The sequence below is a fragment of the Anser anser genome, assembly GCF_964211835.1.
Source record: "Anser anser genome assembly, chromosome: 11".
Lineage (NCBI taxonomy): Eukaryota > Metazoa > Chordata > Aves > Anseriformes > Anatidae > Anser > Anser anser.
This window is the reverse complement of record NC_139732.1, coordinates 7,246,664-7,267,567: the sequence shown is the minus strand read 5'-3', so window position 1 is coordinate 7,267,567 and position 20,904 is coordinate 7,246,664. Positions and strand designations below refer to the sequence as shown.

Sequence of the window (20,904 nt, the reverse complement as noted above, 5' to 3'; positions counted from 1 at the left end):
ATAAAAATGTGCTAGTATAGACAGCTACCTGCAGGATTGAGCTCTTAATTTACTCAGAGTAAGCATACTTATTTGGCAGACTGTCTGTGAAGAACCCATCATTTAAAAAAATGTAAAATTGAAATTCATATATTGAAGAAGATGTAAGAAAATGTTCAGGAAGTCAATTTTACTAAAACTAGTTTTAAGCACTTGGAACAGGAAACCATTTACCATGGACGTTAGATCTTTCTAATGACTGTCTAACTAGAAACAGGCTATCTTAATTCTCAGCCCCGAGCAAGTACAAATGACCTTGCTTCCAGACTTCATTACAATATTTATTGCGATTTGGATGGAAGACTTTTGACACCGTAGTCATAAAAATTACAGGGGACCACTTATCTGTGTTTGATATGAGACAGAACGTAGACCTGAAAGTTCCAGTCTCCAACAGGCTTTAACATTACTCTTTAATGGTTTTGATGCCCAAGGACCTCTCCAAATCAAAAGCTAGTGGTGATCCAGTAAACTTTCTTCAAATATATAATTTTTCCTGTCTTCTGAAGAAAACTAAATGTATAGTGCTCCCATTAATGGCAAGAAATACATAGCTGAACCTAATCATAACTAAGCAGGCAGTGTGTACTCTTTGTAATTTCAGTTTAAAAACATTTTTGTAATATTTATTACATGTTTTAGTATTTAGTCCTACAAAATGCTGCTGAATATTATAAATTCTAATAATCTGAATTACAATTGTTCTTTCATTAGCCTTATGGATTCCTACCTTTAGGGCATGAGCATAACACCTTCTCTTGAAGGATTTCACTAAAAAGTAAAATAAAATAAAAATTAGTAGTTTTGCAATAACGTTTTATTTGACAGCTTCCAGTCAAATAATGCAAACTAAGACTAACGTATACAAAGAGACTGAGTAGAAAAAAGAAGAACGATGCATTTACCTGAAAGAAGTAATTTCCAAGCCTGTCTTGTTTGGAGATTGTTACTGAGACAGTGTCTTTCACACTCGGCTCCTAGATTTGAAATTGAGACCTGATCAGCAATGAATGGAATCTGCTTCCATCCAGTGGTTTTATAAAAACATTTATCAGTTTCTCGTCTCTTCCTTGGTTCTGGAAGACAAAAATCATCATCATATTGAATCTAACTTTACTACTGGCAGGCAAACTGTGAACACATTTGATCAGAAATCCAGAGAGTTATCCTTTGCATCATGGTTATGGCATGTTGTCAGGATGCACAGGGATGGCAGCCTGCAATATCATTTTGTGGCTAACTGTTGCACATCATGCTACTTACCCGAAATTCAGTGTTCTTGAGAGACAATGTTTTTTTGTTTTGTTTTGTTTTGTTTTTTAAAAAGAAATTTATGCAAGAAATATGCAGCACTATTATCCAGATCTGTTCTTGTGGATACCTTGTAGATGTATGGTAAGAAATGTATACCTCCTAAACAATACAAAGAAAAGTATCGTTTAGTACAACAATATGTTCCTGAACAGTATGTTCCTGTTTTACAGGTAGTCTTTTCAGAACTAATGTCACTCAGTGTCAGTGTATCTGAACTTTCTAAACGAAACAGCAATCTAGTGTTGTCCTGGCTTTAATTTTTCTTTTCTTTGTTTCTAGTATGAACACCCAGATGAGTAATGGTGCTTATAGACAATATTTGTTTTCCAGAAGGCTTACTTTTTTTTTTCCCCAAAAGTTTAATGACATGACTCTAGGTTTTCTAGTTCTTAGAGAACACATCCTTCTTACTTCAGATATATGTATGTAGCTATATCTGTGTGTTTGCCATGCATAGATGTAACAACAATAGTGAAGAAGCCAATGTTTAAGGATGAGTAATACATGTAAGCGTCTGCCTGTAATTCTGTAGGTCATGGCAAATTGTTTGCATTCTGCTAGCAAATTGTTTCCATTCTGCTAGTTTTAAGGATTCTTATGGAGCCAAAAGTATCATAAACCAAGATGATGTTACTTTGAAAGTTCTCATACACAGAATATTTTCCATTTTGATGTCTAGGCATCCTCCGTATTTTCTTTTTGTGTACATGCTTTGTGAATAACAGTGTATTCTTTTAAATACCTAAACTAAAAGACTATTTAGAGCAACAGATGTTTACAATCTTTTTCTGCTGCCATGAATGTCCATGAGAGTTGACTCAATGCTGTAACACAGAGAGAAAATATTCTCAAGACAGCACTGATTTTTTTTCTTCCTGTAACCATCTTTTTTTTTTTTTAATTTTATCCACCTCTTGAATTACAAGAAGAGAACTAATTCTAGTGGTTTGCATGCCATTTTACTCACCTATAGATATATCGGTTGTTACTTTCCAAGGTATCCTAAAACTTTGAAGCTTTGATAAAGATGAGAATCACATTCCATTCCCTTGCTTTCAAATTTCAGATTCCCGAATGTTATTTGGGAAATTATTGTTTATTTCCTACAGGGCCATTACTAATTATGTGCCAGAATGAAATTTTAGTAGTAGTAGCAGTTACTTTATAGTTTTCAGGAAAAACTTTTTTGTTGTTTTATTTTTTTTTATTTTTATTTTTTACAATAGTTAATAATTAAACAAATTGAACAATAAATGATTAACCACTTCTTTCATAATTATAATATTGAAATTTGCATTAATCTTTTTTTTTCAAGTATAAAAATTATTTTCTCCAGTTTGATATCTGTAGTTCCATCTATATTATGAATAGGGATGGATTTTTTACAAAGTGAATATCATTATTATATTTCCATCTCTAAATAATTTCAGTTAGGTAATTTCATTTACCTAAATGAAATTTTTCATGTTTGTAAATATGTATCAGAACTTGCACTATATGAAAGCATTCTTGTGACTTACCTGATTATTAGTGCAAGGGATGGTTTTGTTAAAATTCATGTACCATTTAAACTATAAAAAAGTTATATCAACAAATAATAGAGGTATTATCTACTCAGTATTCTACAGTTGTCAGTGTTTAAAATATTATTAAAAAAAGGAAGGCTGCTCTAAGCAGTCTGCTGTTAAGCTGGTTTAGGTTATTCTGTTGGGCTACTTTTAAGGAAAAATAAAGTTCCTCTTGTCAGAGTAGCTCAAAAGTTAGACAACTTTTAATAAACCATGTCGTCAATAGAGAAAGCACAAACAAATGTAATGAAAAACAATGAATTAACTTTCCCTTAGTTTTCTTGTCTCTCAGATTTTCCTACGTCTCCTTATTACCTCATGTCTTTTAGATAAATAGCTTAAGATGTTCCAAATACTTGGGCAACATTAATGTAATGATAGCTATTCTTTCAGTCACTTTTGGAGAAATGTTTTACTCAGGTACCCAAACCCTAAAAACAGTGTATTTACTGTTATTGTATACATACAAATTAATGTTTTTCATTATTAAGATGACCTATATTAGAAATAACTGCAGGCTCAGTTAAGAGCATATTTGATCAATTTCTAGTTTAAGGCCCTAAGTCACCACTGTGTTTCACATATACATAGGACAATAAATATTTATTCGCTTACATAAATAGCTATTAAATAGTAGAGCCAGAACACTCTGTCTGCTTGTGTACCAAAGTTAAAAGTTTGAAGTTAAAATTTTTGTCCCTATCAGATCATTGTCACAAAACTTGGCATTTTCAGCCTTGGTGTTTGTCATTGATCCATCTTTAGTTTGTCCAAACATGCCTCATACTGATCAATAACACAGTAACCAGTTTCAGATTAGTGAACAATGGAAACCAAGTTATTTCATCATTCATCTTGCTTTTTGTTTAGTCAAATTCCTGCATTAACTCTCATTTTAAAAACAAACTAGGTAGGCAGTTAATATTATGTAACCCAAGCCTAGTCTGTTCCATAAGCATCTCTGGAAGCTTGTTATGCTTCATTTATACTCTGAATTTGATGTTTACATATCCCCAATGTGCTGTTTTGCTGTTTCTGTATTTTAAAGCTATCACTAGTGTCTTAACCTTACTTACCAAGCATTTTATTTAATCACTAAAGCTGATTTTTATTCCTGAATTTAAGGAGCTCTTATGTAGTCCTTTCTTTTAATGGATCTCAGACTGCTCTATAAAGGAAGGTACATATTCTTTCTTCCATGTGGTGCAACTGAAGCAGAGGGAGAGGAAGTGGTATTGAAGGAATTTGGGATTAGAGTTGGGATCTAATTAATTCACATAGTTAAATTAGGTTAGAAATACTGTAGGAAGTTTAATTAGGGACTAGAATTGCTCTTTAAAGTGGACGTAAATAAGGTAGGTAGTTCAACCAAGCTAAACCTGCTTACAGTGATTTTGGTTGATCCAGTTCATGGCATTCAAGCTCTGGAATTTCTGAGGTTTAAATGATGAGTCTAAATTAGCCTAAGTTATAGTGTTAGTAGAAAATAAGATCACATAGTATTCAAGGTAGGGTATCCTTTTGTTCTGAAAGAGGCAGCAAATTTCATATAGTCTTCATGAAAGAAATCTACTACTCTGATTGGGATTTTAAAACTTATTTTTCAGATGGTTCTAGTTTGCTAGCTCATTATTTTTCTTCTAATATGATCTGGAGAAGTATTCAATAATTTGTCAAAGAAGAAATATTTTCATCGTGTTAATTAACAACTAATGTTCACATTTTATCACATCAGCCATATCTATTATTACAGTCAGCAACAGGACCGTTACGTTTACTTGCTCCAAGATGCATTTTACTTAATTGGTCAGTAGGATTAAAAACATTCTAATGCAGTGAATGCATTTAATGGCCTCACACCTCACTTGCCATAAAGCTGTATTTCTATTCCTGTTCTGCATCCTTTTAAAGCACTCACCAAGAAATTTACTGATGTAACCAATTAGACTACAAAAGAGGTGAGATTTCAGAAGCTGTTTGAGAATTACTGGCCCCTTTCAGATCTACAGCAAAGGAAGCTTATTTACAATGTTAACTGTTATTAACTTTTTATGTTTAAAAGATTGGCTAAAAATAATTCATTTGCAGTAATTTTTCTCAAAATGAGAGTTTAAGTGGAGCTCAGGATGTATGTACATAGATGTTTTGCCTAGATTTTTTGAGTAGAACTGAACTTCACCTGTGCTAACATTTGTCTAAATTTAAATCAGTGAATAAAGTCGTAGGTTCTTTCTATAGATACATGGTAGGAAGATCTTTTTTAGTGTCAGGTGGATGATACATCTGAGTTAGGATTGTTTAATTCCAGTGATCATTTTCAGTTCTTTCCTTTACCTTAACCTGAATTGTCAACTTTTTGAAGCAAATTGGCATCATGTATACTGAAATCATCTGGTGTGTCTTTCAGCTTTATTGCATTTAAAAAAGTATAAGTGTAGCAGAGTGTAGGTAACAGAGGTATCAGTGTCACCACTAATGAGTGAGCAAGGGAAACTCCGGAAAGTGAAAATTTCTTCTCTCTACGCTTTGAGTTTATAAGAGAGATTTTACCTTTGTTCAGTCTCTTTCTTCAGTTCTAGTGATAAAGTACCATGAAGTCCCTGCTGTTTTATAGTGTAAGCATTATAATAGTGTTTAGAGTAAGTGGCTAGATAAGTGAGATAGCAGAATCTTCATGGTCCTTATCTATCACTGGTGAGATACAGTTGTTGCACTAAGCCTTTCTTTGAGTTCATTTATTGCTAAATTCTGTAGTCTTCCATAAAAACTAGATATATTCAGAGAATTGAGTTATACTTTTAGTAATGTATTTCCCTTTATATTTTGCTATGTGCACTTCTCATTTATTTGTTAATTTTGAAATAAACTGTCACATTTTGCCTTCACTAAAATTGTAAAATAATTCTGGGCAAAATACTTGATATATGTAAGACACCAGGAGAAGTGGATTTCTAGCAGTGTTTTTCCCTTGTTGCTTGTGTTAAAAATAAAAACTTAGTATTAATTACACTTAAGCCGACTTCAGGATTATATTCTAGAAGAATTTTAAGGACAAACATAAAAAAGGTCCTCTCTAATAGCCTGGGAAAATAAAGTACATGCAGGTGATCGAGTGATCATATTTCACCAGTTCATTGAAAACTATTGAATATTATGCAATGAAGAAAATTGTTTTCTCTAAAAAGAATTTTCAACGAAATATGAACATCCAATTTCATGCGCAAACAAATGAACCTGAGATACTCTAAGTTCTGTAACTTACACCTTCTTACCTTTCTGCTTAATCGTTAAAGGTCAGTGATTCACAAGGGGGATAAAATCAGGCGGTTTCATGCTGCAATAAGCTGTTTATTTGTTTAATTTTAACTGACAAATCCAATAAAAGATTTATAAAGTTTCATTAATAAGAGTAGGCTATAAAGGGTACCTAGTTATGTTCAGATGTTCAAAAAGTTTCCGATTACTAAGCACACAGCTGTCTATCCTATTATGCCTGCAGCAGTTCATGTTATTGCCTGTGCAGCATTTTGGCAATATGTACAATGTCAAAGGCGTCCTCTTAGTTAAATTATGCATACCTGACATTGCATTAACTACCATTCTTGTTTTTAGCAAGAGTAAAGCTGGGATGTTAGTAGTAACTTTCTGTGGCTCTTTCAGAATGGGCTACAAGGAGAATTACAGCAATTGATTGTATATTTTGTTTCTAGTTAATAGGACATGAGTATTGTACGCAGATGCCACACTTCAGCTTTGATTTGTGCTTATCTGTGGTCTTGCTCTATGCATTGTATTTATATCTCACACATTTCTTTTAAATGACATGAAATGCATAGTGAAATGTTAATGGCATTAACATTAAAGGGTGAAAACAAGTGCTAATTCTTAACAAGAATTTTTAAAAGTTGCATGTTTTTGAAAGGTGCGGTTTTGGATGGGCACAAGAAGTGCAACATTTTGCTAATGTGTAAGAGGGCTCTTAACTGTCTCCTGTCTGCAAAATTGTCTCCTGTAACTAGGTGGTTCTAGACATAACTGTCTTTTCAATGCTATTGCTTATTCCAGGGGCTTGAATAGGCTCTGGCTATTCTCCAGATCTGCCTTTCTTCCAATGTGCCTTTTGTCAAACATGATTCTGTGAAATCCAGTAATATTTCAGTTAGTTACATTACCATTTAATGGTTTAACACTATAGATACTCTCTTTTCTTAGTCCCAGGCTCCAAAACATGTCTAAAGAAGTTATGCTGACAGGTTCCAAGTAGCAAACAGAAGCTCTGGATTCTGTTAAATCAAAAAAGGTCCTGTACCTGTAGTTATTAAAACACTTTCTAGCTTTTATTTCAACTCAGTAAGTTTGCCGTGTCCTGCATTTCCTGAGGGGAAAAAAAAAAGTGTGTTTTTTTTTCCCCAAAAAAATCTGTATAGTCTTTTTATTTCTCTATTGAAGAGGAAAGATCACTTTGTACTTGTTTTATATGGGCTTTTGTTGGTTTTTGTTTAATCCTATCCTTTGCCACAGTTGAGCATTGAGGCAGCACATTGTACCTAGGTGATCTGGATTGGGATCTGTGTTGAGATTTGGGTTAATACAGTGGTTTCCATATTGCCAGAATTAATAATGTATTTTCCTTTTACCATGCTTCAAACACATTCCGTCTTACCCCTCTGTGTGTTATGCATCACATTTCTCCCACCAAATCTCTCTGTTTTGTATCATTTGAGATTGTCAGCTGTCAGTTTTGGGTGCCCCTAAGCCAGTGTTTCGCAGGTGTTCATCGAAGTATTCATGCAGGAACCTAAACAGATGCTTTATTGCATTTTATTACATCTATTACCAATCAAGATCATAGTGATATACTAGTCTCTTCATTAATAAAATGTGGAGAGAAGTCTAATTTTGTAAACAGGCGTGTGTAGTGCAAATGAATCAATATTTTTAAACTTGTGAATAGCTTCATATGCTCTTAAGCCCTAGGACTTCCATGAATACTGTATCTGTACAATGAATTGCTGTGGTAAACAGCCAAGTCTCCAAGAGATTTTTTCTTCAAGTTAGGTCACCCGCCAACAACCTGGCTTCTGAAAGTGTGCCAAATTCAAAGAATAAATGTCATCTCTGATGTGATAGTTAAAGTCTGTCAAGAAGCAGAAATCTGTAAGTAGTGATTCAGTTCCATGTTTTCTTTTCTTTTCATTCTCCAAACAGCCTCTGTTTCTAGTGGCAGATTTAATGGTATGATTTACAGCTCTAAAAGACCTTTATCAGGGCCAGAAAAATGACAAACAATAAATATATGGAGCATTATGTTAACAGCCGCCACACAATACCTTGTCAGTTACAGCTTGATAGTGATACATTTTAATTTTGTCTTTCATAAAAAATCTTGGCATGTATGCCTCATTTGAACACAGACTTGGAAGTCAAGTGTGTCATCCAACCATGCAGTTTATCACCCTCTATATTTTTTGTCCTTTTCACTTAATGTCATCTCTATGGCAACAGGCATCGCCCTGGAAATCATTTTCAAAACAGCTTATTTGTTTGAGGGGGGCTGACTGAAGTTCAAAAATGTTTGTTTAGAGGAGCAGGTTTAGTTTGTGTTTAATAATAATTCTGAGGAGTTTCACGTAAGCAGTACCAAACTAGGGGGAGAAGGAGAGAGATTAGGAGGTTATCCTTGCTAATATGATTTCTGTTTCTGTGTGCTGCAGTGAGTAATAGTAACAACAGCAATTTGCCCTTTGGACTTTTGCTTACCCCAAAATAGATGTCCCTCTGAACAGCCTAGCACATGGGTCCTTTATGGGCAGATCCCAGAGTTGCTGCAGTTGGAAGGATTTACAGTTTGGACTACTATACTTATGAATGTGGTTAGCGTTTGATTTTGTTAGTGTTAAATATTTTGATTGGTGTGGATCTCAGTATGTATTTCAGTGGAAATTGTCAGTACAAAAAATAGCAAAACTGAAACTTTAATGGATGACATCTGTTTGAATGTGCCATTGGCTGTATTTAAATATCATGAGGTAAAATCCCAGATAAATGATCCTAACAGTGTGGATTTTTTTTACACGTATTACAATTTTGTTGGTCTTTTAAATGCCTTGAGCATGTAAGTGGATGAATCCTGCAAATAGCATCTGCAAATGCTCAGTACCTACAAAGAGCTGGAGACCAAGGTGTTTTTTAGAAAACAGAAGCACAGAATATTTTGACAGGCACAGTGCTTTTTGGAAAATAGTGAGTAAAAGCATATGACCAGAAGACAAACTGATGAGTCACAAGAATTTGTATAGCACTGGCTGAACTTTACAACTTTCCTTTAAGATTATTTTTTACCAGAAAGGAGTTGTACAGGAGACCAGATCTGGTGGATCAGAAGATAGTGGTCTGCTCATAGCAAGTGTGATGCCTGTTTGAGGAAGGGCTGTGAGCCTCGGCTGCCGCTGGCAAGTTGGAGTTCCTCTGGTCTCTCGGCCATGCAGCTGGTATGTCCCAGCGCTGTGGCACACCATGGGCTTGTCCCCTGCTGCCGATGACTGCACCAGGAGCTGGACTGGGGAAGAAATCTTTGAGCTGCAGATGCATGGTTCTAGCTCACAGTCACCAGTGAGCCATGAACATATCTGCATTTTGTAGAAAACAAAATTGCACAAATTGTTCCAAGGCACAGATTCAGTTGGTGATAGAGTGAAGAAGCATCTGTGACTTTAAATATACTTCTACCTAAAAACTTTCTACTTTAAATAAGAGTTCAAGTTAACTTTAACAAGAGAGAAATAAGTCCTTACCTATGAAGTCTGCTTTGTTTCTCATCTTTACTGTATTGCTGTGAAGCAAAGTTAATCAGGAATAGAAAGCTGTTTTTCATAGAGAAGAGGTGATTGTGCTAACACCCTTGGCTTGGGTTATGTCCTAACAGTGAATATAAAAATACATATGATTTTAGTTGAATTTTAAAAAACAGCAGATGATCAATTATACTGCTTCTTGTTTCTGGTTTATTGAACATTTTGTTCAGTTTAAGGTAAATTACACTGTTTCCTCTCAGACTTCTGTAAATTGCATGATCAGTTTAGCTACATATATGGTCTTTACAATTTCAAGAGCCAGGCTAATTTATTTATAAAACCTCTTTAAATGAGGAAATTCCATCTCAAGTACAGTGTGGCTTTCTGTTTTCTCTAAGTAAAATACTGGTGAGCTTATAACTTGTTTGCTCTATGTTTAGTAGTTATGGAAAAGCCTTAAGTTATTGAAAATGTTTTTCCGTTCTCTACGTTCCTTTGTAGACAAATGCAGCTCACGGGGTAGTCCAATGTGAACAATGCCATCTGCAATTTTACACTAAAATCTTGTTAAGGTATCAGATGTGCATAGTCAAGGTTATAAGCACCTGAAGTAGCCATTAAATCAGCCTCCTAAACTCTAAATCTAATTTTGCTTAAAAGCAAAAATTAGAAATTAGAAACCAATTCCTTTATCAACTGATAGTCCTAGACTTAAATAAATAATAGCAAAGATCTAAGAGAGCCCCGTGCATACATTTGTTTCATTGATGTTCTGCACAGGAAAAGCTGCAGAAGTTATTCTTCAAAACTCATTTTTAGTGATGCTACTCAAAGATTTAGGGGAAAGGAGGCTGTAGTTCTCCTTCCAGTATCGTGCATGTCAGTGCTAACAAATGCACACATGCGTGTTTCCATTTCTTTGCACCTGGTGAAAGGAACTTGCCTTCAAACCATACAGTGCATGAATTCAGTAAAACAGCAGATGAAAGGAATTATAGCAACTTTCCACATCATCTGGGTTGATGGCCGTCATCACTAGCAGATTGCTGCGGAGAGCTTGTTCAAGAAGGGCATTATATGGAAAATGGACTAGTGAAAGATATGGGATAAAAAGCAACCCCAATGGAAGACCTCTTTTTTGGGATTTTGCCATTATGTTAACTAATGTATTTTAGTGGTTTCCTTCCTTCACCGTAAACAGACACACACATAAACACACGCGTGTATTCAGGCTTCTAAAGGAGGGGGAGGAGAAGTAGCAATTTTCTTTGCAATAATTCAGCGCATATGGTTAAAAAATATATATATGTTTGTTATAGCTCATGGGCTTATGATGTTTAAATTAAAATAGAATTTCCTAAATAAAAATAGTCTTTATGACATATGGCTGTTAAAAAAGGTACCATTCTGTTTCTCAACATAGTTAAAAAGTAATGTTTTTAAAATGTTTTATACCACCTTGAATTTTTGGCTGGCATTCAGTAGAACAGAAACTTGCCAATCAGAAATAAATAAAAAATAAATAAAAAAGTAGGGATGATAAGGTATCTATATAACACAATTACAGCTTCTTGGCCTTCCCATTCCGTTATTTGTCATTCCCTGGATTTTTCTACTTCCTTTATAATTTCTTAGAAACTTTTATTTTTAATTCCTCTTCAAATAAAAATTTTATCTCAGTACTTAAAAATATAATAATAAAAATCAGGAAAAACAGCTAGTTGTGAAATGATGGCATGGAATGTTCTTGATGATGTCAACTCTCGTTAAAACTGAGCAGATTGTTTCCACAGCAAACATCTAACAAAGCAGAAATCCAGGTGCTTTCCTACTTTCCACTCACCTCTCCTAAGTTTTTTTTTCTTTCCTTTTTTTTTTTTTTTTCCTTGCAACATTAATTCTTCCTTCATTAATTTGGGGAACATAACAGAATTTGATACATACTCTAACCTTGCTACATACTTGAGTAGATATGGTAAATAATCCTATAAGGTTTTGTGTCCTTGCTGACAGCAGTATGTGCTATAAATAATAAATATAACCTCTTCCAGGGCTTTCAGGGCCAGAGGTTCAGATGGAATGAATATCCAAAGTTCCCACTGATTTTAACAAGTGTTATGAGTGCAAAGCATTTCTGTTAAACAGATGCAGCTTTTAAATTTTTGTATAAATCTTTTCTTTTTTTTTTTCTATTCAGCTGATTTTCTCTTTGTAAGCAGAGTATTAAAGCAGCTATTAGTATTAATACTTTGCAGTTTTAGCTTTGCAAACAGTAAATTAAAACTACAGGGAAAAAAAGTGCTGGTATACTTTTAATTAAAAAATGTTGAAGTTTGCATTTATGATGCTGGGACACAACTAAGGACTCCAGTTGGAACTTGTAATGCTTGTGAATTTTTTTCATATTAGAATGAGGTAAAAAACAAATGGGTGATAGGATACCCAAGTTGTCATTAATTCTATTTCATTTGACTAATTGAAGAATGTCACCTTCTTTCCTGATGGAGATTTATCAGAGCAAGAGTGCTGAGCCAGTCACTTACAGTGCATCCTCCTCTCAAATTCGAAATGCACAAACCATACCTGGGATCCATTTTTTTCTTTTTTTTTTCCATTTTTTTTTAGTATAGTGCTGTAAATCATCTGAAAATCGTTTATGTGAATTACAGCTTTACATTACAAAGGAGCTTTTTGTTTCATGTTTTCTTCCCAGGGACCTTCTGTATGAGGTCTAGGTGCCACAGAAAAAATCTCAGCATCAGTGCTTGTTACTTTGTCTGTATTTAGACAGATGCAAGCCAAAATAAGGGGGCAGACTGAGATCTTGGCCACATATAGCCTTGAGAAAACTCTCTGTCCTGGTCTGACAAGTAAGGTATTAGCGTATCTGGGAAGCAGAAACTAATTTGGCAGCCATATTGTACTACATAAAATCTAATGTTCATTCAAATGTATTTATTGAAAACTTTTACTCTGCACCTGCCTTTCTGGTTCTTCAGTGCTGGAAAGCATTTTAAGAGTTTAAGGCAAGTTGGTCTTCAAAGCTAATTATTAGCACGATGCTCTGAGCATTGTACTTTGCTATAGACAGGTGATTTTAAAGACTAATCCAAAAAAACTGCTTCTGGCAAATTTTCACTGAGTCTTTGATATCTTCTTGAAGTTTGAGTGCAGACAGGTCTGTTCCTCAATTTTGCAACTTCAGAACCTTATGGCTTCTGTTTGCCTAAGTACAAAGTGGTGCAGAAAAAAAACTGTACCAGTAATGGGGAAGCTGGAGAGGCAGAATGAAGAGTTTGGTCAACAGTGAGATCTGCAAAGGTAAAACTCCCAGCGTGTACTTTCACCTTTCTTTTCTCCTGAGAAGTAACAGTAAAAAGCTACTAGAATATACAGCTGCAGCAGCTGCAGAAGATGCTACATTCTCAAGAGAGAACAACCCTTGTTGGAATCTCAGTAGTTCTGTCTCTCTGAGGCAGCTCTAGACCAGGAATGAATGGTCTTTGATACAGATTGCTTTGTGCACTGTGTGAAAACACGTAGATAGGTTGCTAAATTTTAACAGTGCTAGATGATAAGCTGCTAGAGAGGAGAAAAAATAGGAGGAAGTAAACTAGACAGGCGTCAGAATATTTTGCGATTTTTTCCAGGGGACAACATGAACTGTTCATGAGGAATTTTGAAAAATTAAAGTTCTGAATCAGAAAATGGCAAAAGCAATTTCCACTTCTGCTTTCTGTAATCATGCCTCCATTTCTGAAGCCACATAAGATATAAGGAAAAAAAATTAAACCCATTTAAACTTTCTTTCAAATTATGAAATGTTTTGAAATTCCTTTACTTTTGATATAGCGCATTTTCCATCATTTAAAAAGCAGCTCTGGTTCACTGGAGATGATGTATACCAAGTGAGATGGGTCTGTGACATAGGAAATGAGAGAAGGGAGGTACACGTTTGTTTTGGACTGGGGGTTTTTGTTTGGTTGGGTTTTTTTGATCATATACATACCTTAATTTAAAAATGCTCACATAGGTTTAAAAATAATAATAAAACAAAGTTAAGTCACATGGGGAAATGATATTTTGTGATAAGTTTTCACTTAAAAGCAAACTATTCTTAAGATTACCATACCTTACCATAACTGTAGAATATTTTTAATTTCAACCTCTTGTTTGCTTTGCTTGCTATAGGAGCTATTTTCACACACAATCACAGCTGGAAGTAAGCATAGCTCTTTAAACAGCACTATTCTAGTATCAAAATATTCAAGTAGTTTGCTGTGGTTTTAATTATAATGAGCTTGAATTGTCATTTATAATGTATTTTTGCTACTAATTTTGTTCTCTTAAAGAGAAGCCTGTCTGTCCAAGAAGACATGCTAAATAGTTCCCATTTTTCCTTCATTGAAAAATGATAGCTTAGGAGAAGATATGGCATGCGTCATGGATATGGATAGGAAGGAAAATGTTATTTTGGCTCTAATTTTGTTTACAGAAATACACTGGAAAAATCAAGAACTTTGGTCTGTTTTGACATTTCAAATATAGTATTTTTTTAAAGTTTTCTGAATATGTAATCCATTCTCAATTAGGTCTAGTTTAAAATTCATTACTAATGTTGGACATGTACAGTCTGCTTTCCAACACAAAATTCTACTTTTTGAATCCCGTACTATTACAGCAGCATAGCCTATCGATGAAAATGACTTTATTGACAGAAATGTGCCTTGCATCTCATGTTGCGTGAGTTTATACTAATACTAAGTTCTGTTAAAGAGCAAAGGAAATAACAATAACAAATTGTTCTTTTAATCCCTTAAACCTCCAAAAGTATTAGGATTAAAAATTTAGTCAGGTGAAAAGGCTAATCGACCATTCCCATATATACCAGACCCTGTTTTAGCAGATGCTTGGGGTGTTTTGCCAGACGGGTGCATAATATGTTTGCAAGTCCAAACTGATAATGCTGTAAAATCATTTTTCGGGTATTTTGTATGTCAAAGTTGGCTTAACCTTATAACCCACATCTTAATTAGTGCTTCCATTTGTGTTTTACAGTCAAGAACATGGTTGTGCTTGTATAACTGAGGACACCAGTGTATCATAGGGGGAAACTGGATTTCTAATATCAACCTATACTTGCACATCCACTTTCACAAAAACAAACAAACAAACAAAGCACGTTCAGAGAGATTATAATCATATAAATAGCCTGAAAGAGCTGTTTCACAGAATGTTCTTTATTTATATTTTAAAGCCTCTTGAATATGATGTGCGCATACTTTGTGTGCACACATAAAAGTAGTCTTTGCATAATAAGAAAGCACACAGAAATTTTCATAGAACAATTTGTATAGATTTTGTTGTGTTTATGAACTACTCTTCTTTACATAGCTTAAAGCAAAACATAAATTTATGCAGATATAAATCATAGGATCAGGTTTACACTTATGTCTTAATTCTCCTCTAAGTCGAAGCTGCTTTGCTGCCTGCTATTGCTGTAACTGAATGATCAGAACAATTTAATCTCCTGCTATACACAACGAGGATCCCTCCTTTGCTTCATGCACGTGGTGATGGCACAGGCAGCACAGCAAGTGAGGAAAGGCTGTGACTAGGTGTTCCCTGCATCTCCATCAGGGGAGCCTGCCATAATGATAGAGTGTTAGATGACTTCTTTCTCATACACTGGGAACTAGCCCAAATTTGTGGGCGAAGAGCATCCACGCATTTTTTTCCTTTCTTGTTGAGCCATGTTTAACTTCATGTGTAGTGGGTGGGCCTTCAAAATAAACAAGCCATTTTGCAAAATTCAGAGTTTTACACAGGGGTAATGGGTTCCGATTCAGTTTGTTTCACCAGAATATGGGTATAGTCTAAAGTCCTATGGACCCAGAGGCTTGTGGGAATTGCAATGCATACTTGCCAATCTGGCCAACTTTAGATGGATGTGTACTTGTGGTGGACTAGTATGGACTAGGTGGACGAGGTTACTAGTATGAAAGATATATTTCATATGCATAGATTTGTCAGTCACTGTTTCTTCCCCCACAGCAGTAATTTTCCACCAAAACATTTAACTAGGAATTAAAATTACACCTTGAGATAAAGTATTGATTGCTTTTTAGTTGTGATTTTGGTTTACATAAATTGTTGTCTCTTCAGTCAGAAAACATGTGTAGGCCAAGTGTTAACACATCGTGATGCCAGGGCTTCCAGTGGGTCAGCAGTCGTTCCTCTCTTTCTAACAAGTGTGCTTTAACAGTTGTCTCTGCCCTGGTTTTCCAGAAAAGAAGAAAAGGTGGGGATGAAAATTTAAACTACCGCAAATACTGACACTTTTGTTTTATGAATTATGAATTGAGTTTGGTAAGAATTTTCCTTTGCGTCTGTCAGATTGTAAACTCTTTTTCAGATAGAGCATTGTTTGATACCTTCTTTGTCTTTTATTTCCATGTTGAAATAAAGCCTTGAGGAGCTTACAGCAGAAACTTCTATACCTGGTAGAATGAATTATTGACGGTCATCCTCTTACACATGGCACAACTGGACAAAGGGAATGCTCTGCTCAGTGCAAAACAGTGAGTAAATAACATATTGCCAAGCAGTACTGCAAAGATTACCTGATTATGCCAATCCCCCGAGATCACCTGATAAAGACACTTAGAGATTCATAAAAAGGAAGGAAACAGATCCCTCACTAGCCTAAAGAAGGGAAAGAATAATGGATGAGGACAGAAAGAGAAAGCTGATCTCTTTCTGCCAGAGGAGAAGGATATACAGAAGGGATGAGGGCTCCTCAGTGACTCTGAGGAAAACAAGGAATGCTGAAGGCTGCTGATGAAAAACTGAGTCAGGGAGTTTCAAACGTTTATTCATGTTCCGTGTGTTGTGCTGGAAAGAATGGCTGTCTTTTGAAACCTTTAAAAAGTCTTTTATATTGTTGCTCCCAAGTGTCAGAAAGAAAAAAAGAAGAAGAAAAAAAAAAAGGCAGTTTGATTTCACTGGGAGAGGGTTTTGAAGGATCCTCTTTATTTTAGCTGGCCTTGTAGCCGGCCTATAACTGGCCTTATAGCTGGTCTATTTGTAAATAGGGTGTAAAACAGTGAGGCCAAGGAAAAAGGAATTCAGTTGTGATCTATGCTGATCAGGGTGAGAGAGAGCTAAACTTTGGGGCCCACTGACAACATATATATTTGTATTACTGCTGTGCAGGAAATGCAGGAGTAGTAGCAGTTTCTTAATCTCACTGACCTGATTTGAAGTGTTCACTAATGATTTTCTCACCCAGAAGAGCATAGTGATATTTTTTCATGTGGCTTCATCTCCATAAGCAACAGATCCTTCATCAAAGGCAGTAGATGGTCTCCTTAAATTACTGTAATGCAATCTGGAATCAAACCACCAACTCCTGGGGTAGACAAAAGTTGTAAGAAATGGGTATTACAATATATAATTTACTAGTGTACGGCTGAAGGTGGTACTGAGGCTGAATCTTGGTTCACTGTTTTCTAGTATCTGGCCAAGGTACAGATAGTTTCATACAAAGGATGTGTTGAATAAATGGAACAGATAGTTTCATATAAAGGATGTGTTGGAGATTTAACTGTTGATAGAAACAGAGAAGCAATGATCATTCTTAGATGCTTGTAGGAGCATAAGAGATTTTTATGGCCTCTCTCATCACCAGTATACTAGGCCCTTAATAAAAAGTTGCAATTACTTCTTTCTAAAACATTGTTTAATTTTATTTCCACTTAAGCTCTTTATCACATCATCTCTGCTATTTCTCTATTACTTAGTTTGCACTCCTTTAGATTCCAGTACAGTTCTAGAATATCTGATATAACAGTCAGTAAATGTTGTTCACGTGATCATAAAATAGGATTCGAGCTGTTAGCATACAGTTTGGCAGCACACTATATTGTTATTCATAGCAGCTTATAGATGCATATAGTAAATTTTAGCTTTACTTGTTGGCTGCAATTTGATTCTTAAAGATAGGGACGTTTGTTACTGAGTGCCTGAAGGCAATACCTTTTTAAGTTGGCTGACCCCTGAGAAGATGAGCAAGTGTGATCATTGTGAGTTCCTTTTATCATTGTCAGTTTAATGAATTTAGATGAAACCTTCATCGTTGATGCTGACATTGACTCTCAAGAGAGATGAATCTAAGTCCATTTCAGATGACTACTCACAACTGTGCTTTGTCAAGACTCAATGCATCTGAAAATCATTGATCTGGTCCACAAGTCTTGCTGCTTTAAGAGAAATGGTTCTCCAATTTGTGATAATATCGAGACCATAGTCATAGGTCTTTAAAGGGTGTAGATTTTCTGTATTTTATTATCATTAATACCATACTAGACTAAATTGTTGGTATACCAGATAAAGTCACTATTTACTTAGAGGGTTTGATGCATTCAACAGAGTAAATATATCAATACAGAAGGGTGAAAGAAAGTCTAAAAGAACATAAAGGACAGTAAGTGTGGGAGTAATAAACCCTAGTTAGTGTTTTTTAAAAAAATAATATGTATAAAGCAGTAGTAGCAATGTTTTTAATCTAACTGAAGTAGGGACTAATTCAACAAGGAGATGTGATGCTTATATTAACCTGTTGTTCGTTTTTTTTTTAGCCTGGTCTACTTTTTTTTTTTTTTTAATTACATGTGATTTGCTGGTATTTAGTCGGACAAAATTGTGCAAGAAAGAAGTTAGATCCAAAAGACAGTGCTTTTAAACAATGCAATTTACTAAAATGTTTCAGAGCAAAGCCAATATAGTGTAGTGCAATTGTTCTCTGACAAAGAAAAGAATATAGATGTGCTGTAATTGCAAGGAAGTTCAAACAAGTGACAAACAGCTCGGTGGCTGGTAGATCCTATCCTGGCAATTCTTGCAGCTTTTTTGTTGTTGTTGTTGTTCCTTCAGTCCTAATAATAAGATCTGTCACTGTTCTGCCCTCCATACACAGAGGGAAGAATTGCACTAGGAAGAATTTCCTAATTCTGCAGTATCCATGTCTAAATTCTGCTGGATGTCTTAAGACATACCTGGCTGGAGCTTTCTGTGCAGAAGAAAAAGTGTAATTGCAGTGTTTATGTATGTCTTCTGACAGATACATAGAGGTGTGATTGTAGACAAAATTATTTACCTTTTATGCTGTCTAGGTTATTATGTTGTTGTTCATTGGTGTTGTCTTCAGACCAGAAACCTAGGTGGAGATATCTACAAGTCCTATTTCCTGCCTTTACTGCTAAAGCTTAGAAGAGAGACTGAGAACATCCTAAAGTTAATAGTTTTACTTGCAGAGAGTTAGCAAAGGATTTCAAACAGCTGAAGGATATTTTCTGATGCATCAGAAATTACAGTGATACCAGTTACAGTCTCTGTCCGGGTCTGTACTGGTTTTGCTTTTTTATGTGTGCACGTGTGATCTGTTTTATTTTCTTTGTAAATGATGTTTTGAAGCTATGTTAATTCATTAGGAAAGGTCCTGTGGTAAAAGCAATGTGTAAGTCACTATCTGTATTGAAACCTGGTTAAGTCCCTTGTACTACATCTGACCTTTATACGCATAAATGCAATCCCACTGACATGAATTTTGAGTTTTACTGTGTTCCGTGTTAGCTGATGTTCCTCTGAAATTCTGGTTTAGGAAGACAAATAATCATGGGATCTTATGAATTCTCATTTGAAGAGAAGCAAACAGGGATCTCGTCCATATGGTTAGGAAGAGAGGGTTGTGACCTGAATGTACCCAAATGGCTCAAATACAGGAAGCAAAATAATAAATCAATTTATTGCAGTTTTCATAATTATGGAGGTCTGATTAATGATTATCTTGTGAGTTAACTGCAGTGTATCTTTAGCATAGCAATTAAACAGAGCTCCTGTATACAGATGCAGCTCTGGTTCAATAGGAGATGGTGCAGGCTGTAAACAAAGAGGAAATTTAACTAATTTTGCTTTAGTGTTGAAACATATTGCAAAGAAATCTTTTAAACAGAAGGGTTTGGAGACTTTTTTATATGTCACAAACCAACTGTATATAAAAGTTCAGATTTTCCAGACGTTTGTTTTGAATTGAGCTATTGGAAATTCTTCAGCAGGGTTATGTGTGCTTGTTCAATTGGTAGTAAATGTTTACAAATTCAGACAACATTTTAGGACATGCCAGGTTAGGCCCAAGAGGTTTTTTCATTTGCGTTGGCTGGGTTTCTGCGTGTCAGCGGCGTCTGTGCATGTATTTCTGGGCAAAACTCTGTGCGCACAATGGGACGTTCAGATTTTGGAGGGGCAACTAGAATACATTTCAAAGCATGTAGAATCTAGGACAGCACGAAGTAACTATTTCTTTCAGAATTGTACTTGAAACAAACAATAAGAACATTATCTATTGAAATTAGCAGGCTGAGGAATTTATAGTTAATCTCATTAAAAAAATCAGTAGCAGATTTGAACCAGTTCAGATTTTTCTGGACAAGAGGGAGGATCCCTGGATGATTAATATATTTGAGAAAAGTGTGGAGGTAGAGGACTTTGCAAATACTTATTTGGAAATATTTCTCTGGATGAAAAGATGATGATGAAGAAGAGAAAGAGGAGGATGAAGAGGAGGAGGGGGAAAAAAAAGTGTGGGGGGGTGGAAAGCACAGGGATTGGAGGCTTCAGGAGAAACTCTTGAGTGCAAGCTGTAATTATTGTGACCAGCTTTGACTATTCTGGATGATTTTCGTTTTTTTTAGCTAATGTGTAAGGTATACTGCTTAAAGAGAATCGAAGTTAATTCTGAATTACTGACAAAACAAATAGTTGTTGAGCAGTGTCTTTGTTAGACCCTAGTAGATAGAAGAGTATCCTGTACTCCTCACAAAATCCAGTGTTGATGCTGTCAAGGATGCTCAGTCAATTGACAGTTGCCATGACCATATTTTATAGAATATAGATAATACGTTTAGGAACCAAAATTCAGTATGATTCCGCATGACTGTTCATGGATGGACTTTGAACGGATAGTTTGCTTTTATTTTGCACTTTGTTAGCCACTTTGCCTTTTGCAATGATGAAACTAAATGCATGTTTAGTTCAAATAAAAATATATTTTGAATTCGTTCCCCCTACACCCCCATTTAAGGATAGGATTTTTTATTTTTTTTTTGTCTTGGGAAGTAAACAACAATATA

The 20,904-nt window shown here is 35.2% G+C and overlaps 1 protein-coding gene across 9 annotated transcripts in view; it reads left to right on the top strand.

Annotated features, from left to right (window-relative positions):
* The window catches only part of LOC310879881 (uncharacterized protein), a 295,028-nt gene that overhangs the window by 81,456 nt on the left and 192,668 nt on the right, over window positions 1-20,904 (top strand). For 7 of the 9 annotated variants that reach the window (XR_014571199.1, XR_014571200.1, XR_014571201.1 and 4 more), the window contains one exon: window positions 16,184-16,296. The exons of 1 other annotated variant lie outside the window; for it this stretch is intronic. Coding sequence is in view for 2 of the 8 variants with exons in the window: in XM_083794871.1 (XP_083650997.1) it covers window positions 16,184-16,235 (52 nt within the window). In the remaining 6 variants the exon portion in view is untranslated. Of the gene's footprint in view, window positions 1-16,183; window positions 16,385-20,904 lie in introns of those variants that run through there. One more of the 9 variants, XM_083794866.1, reaches the window with a different exon arrangement.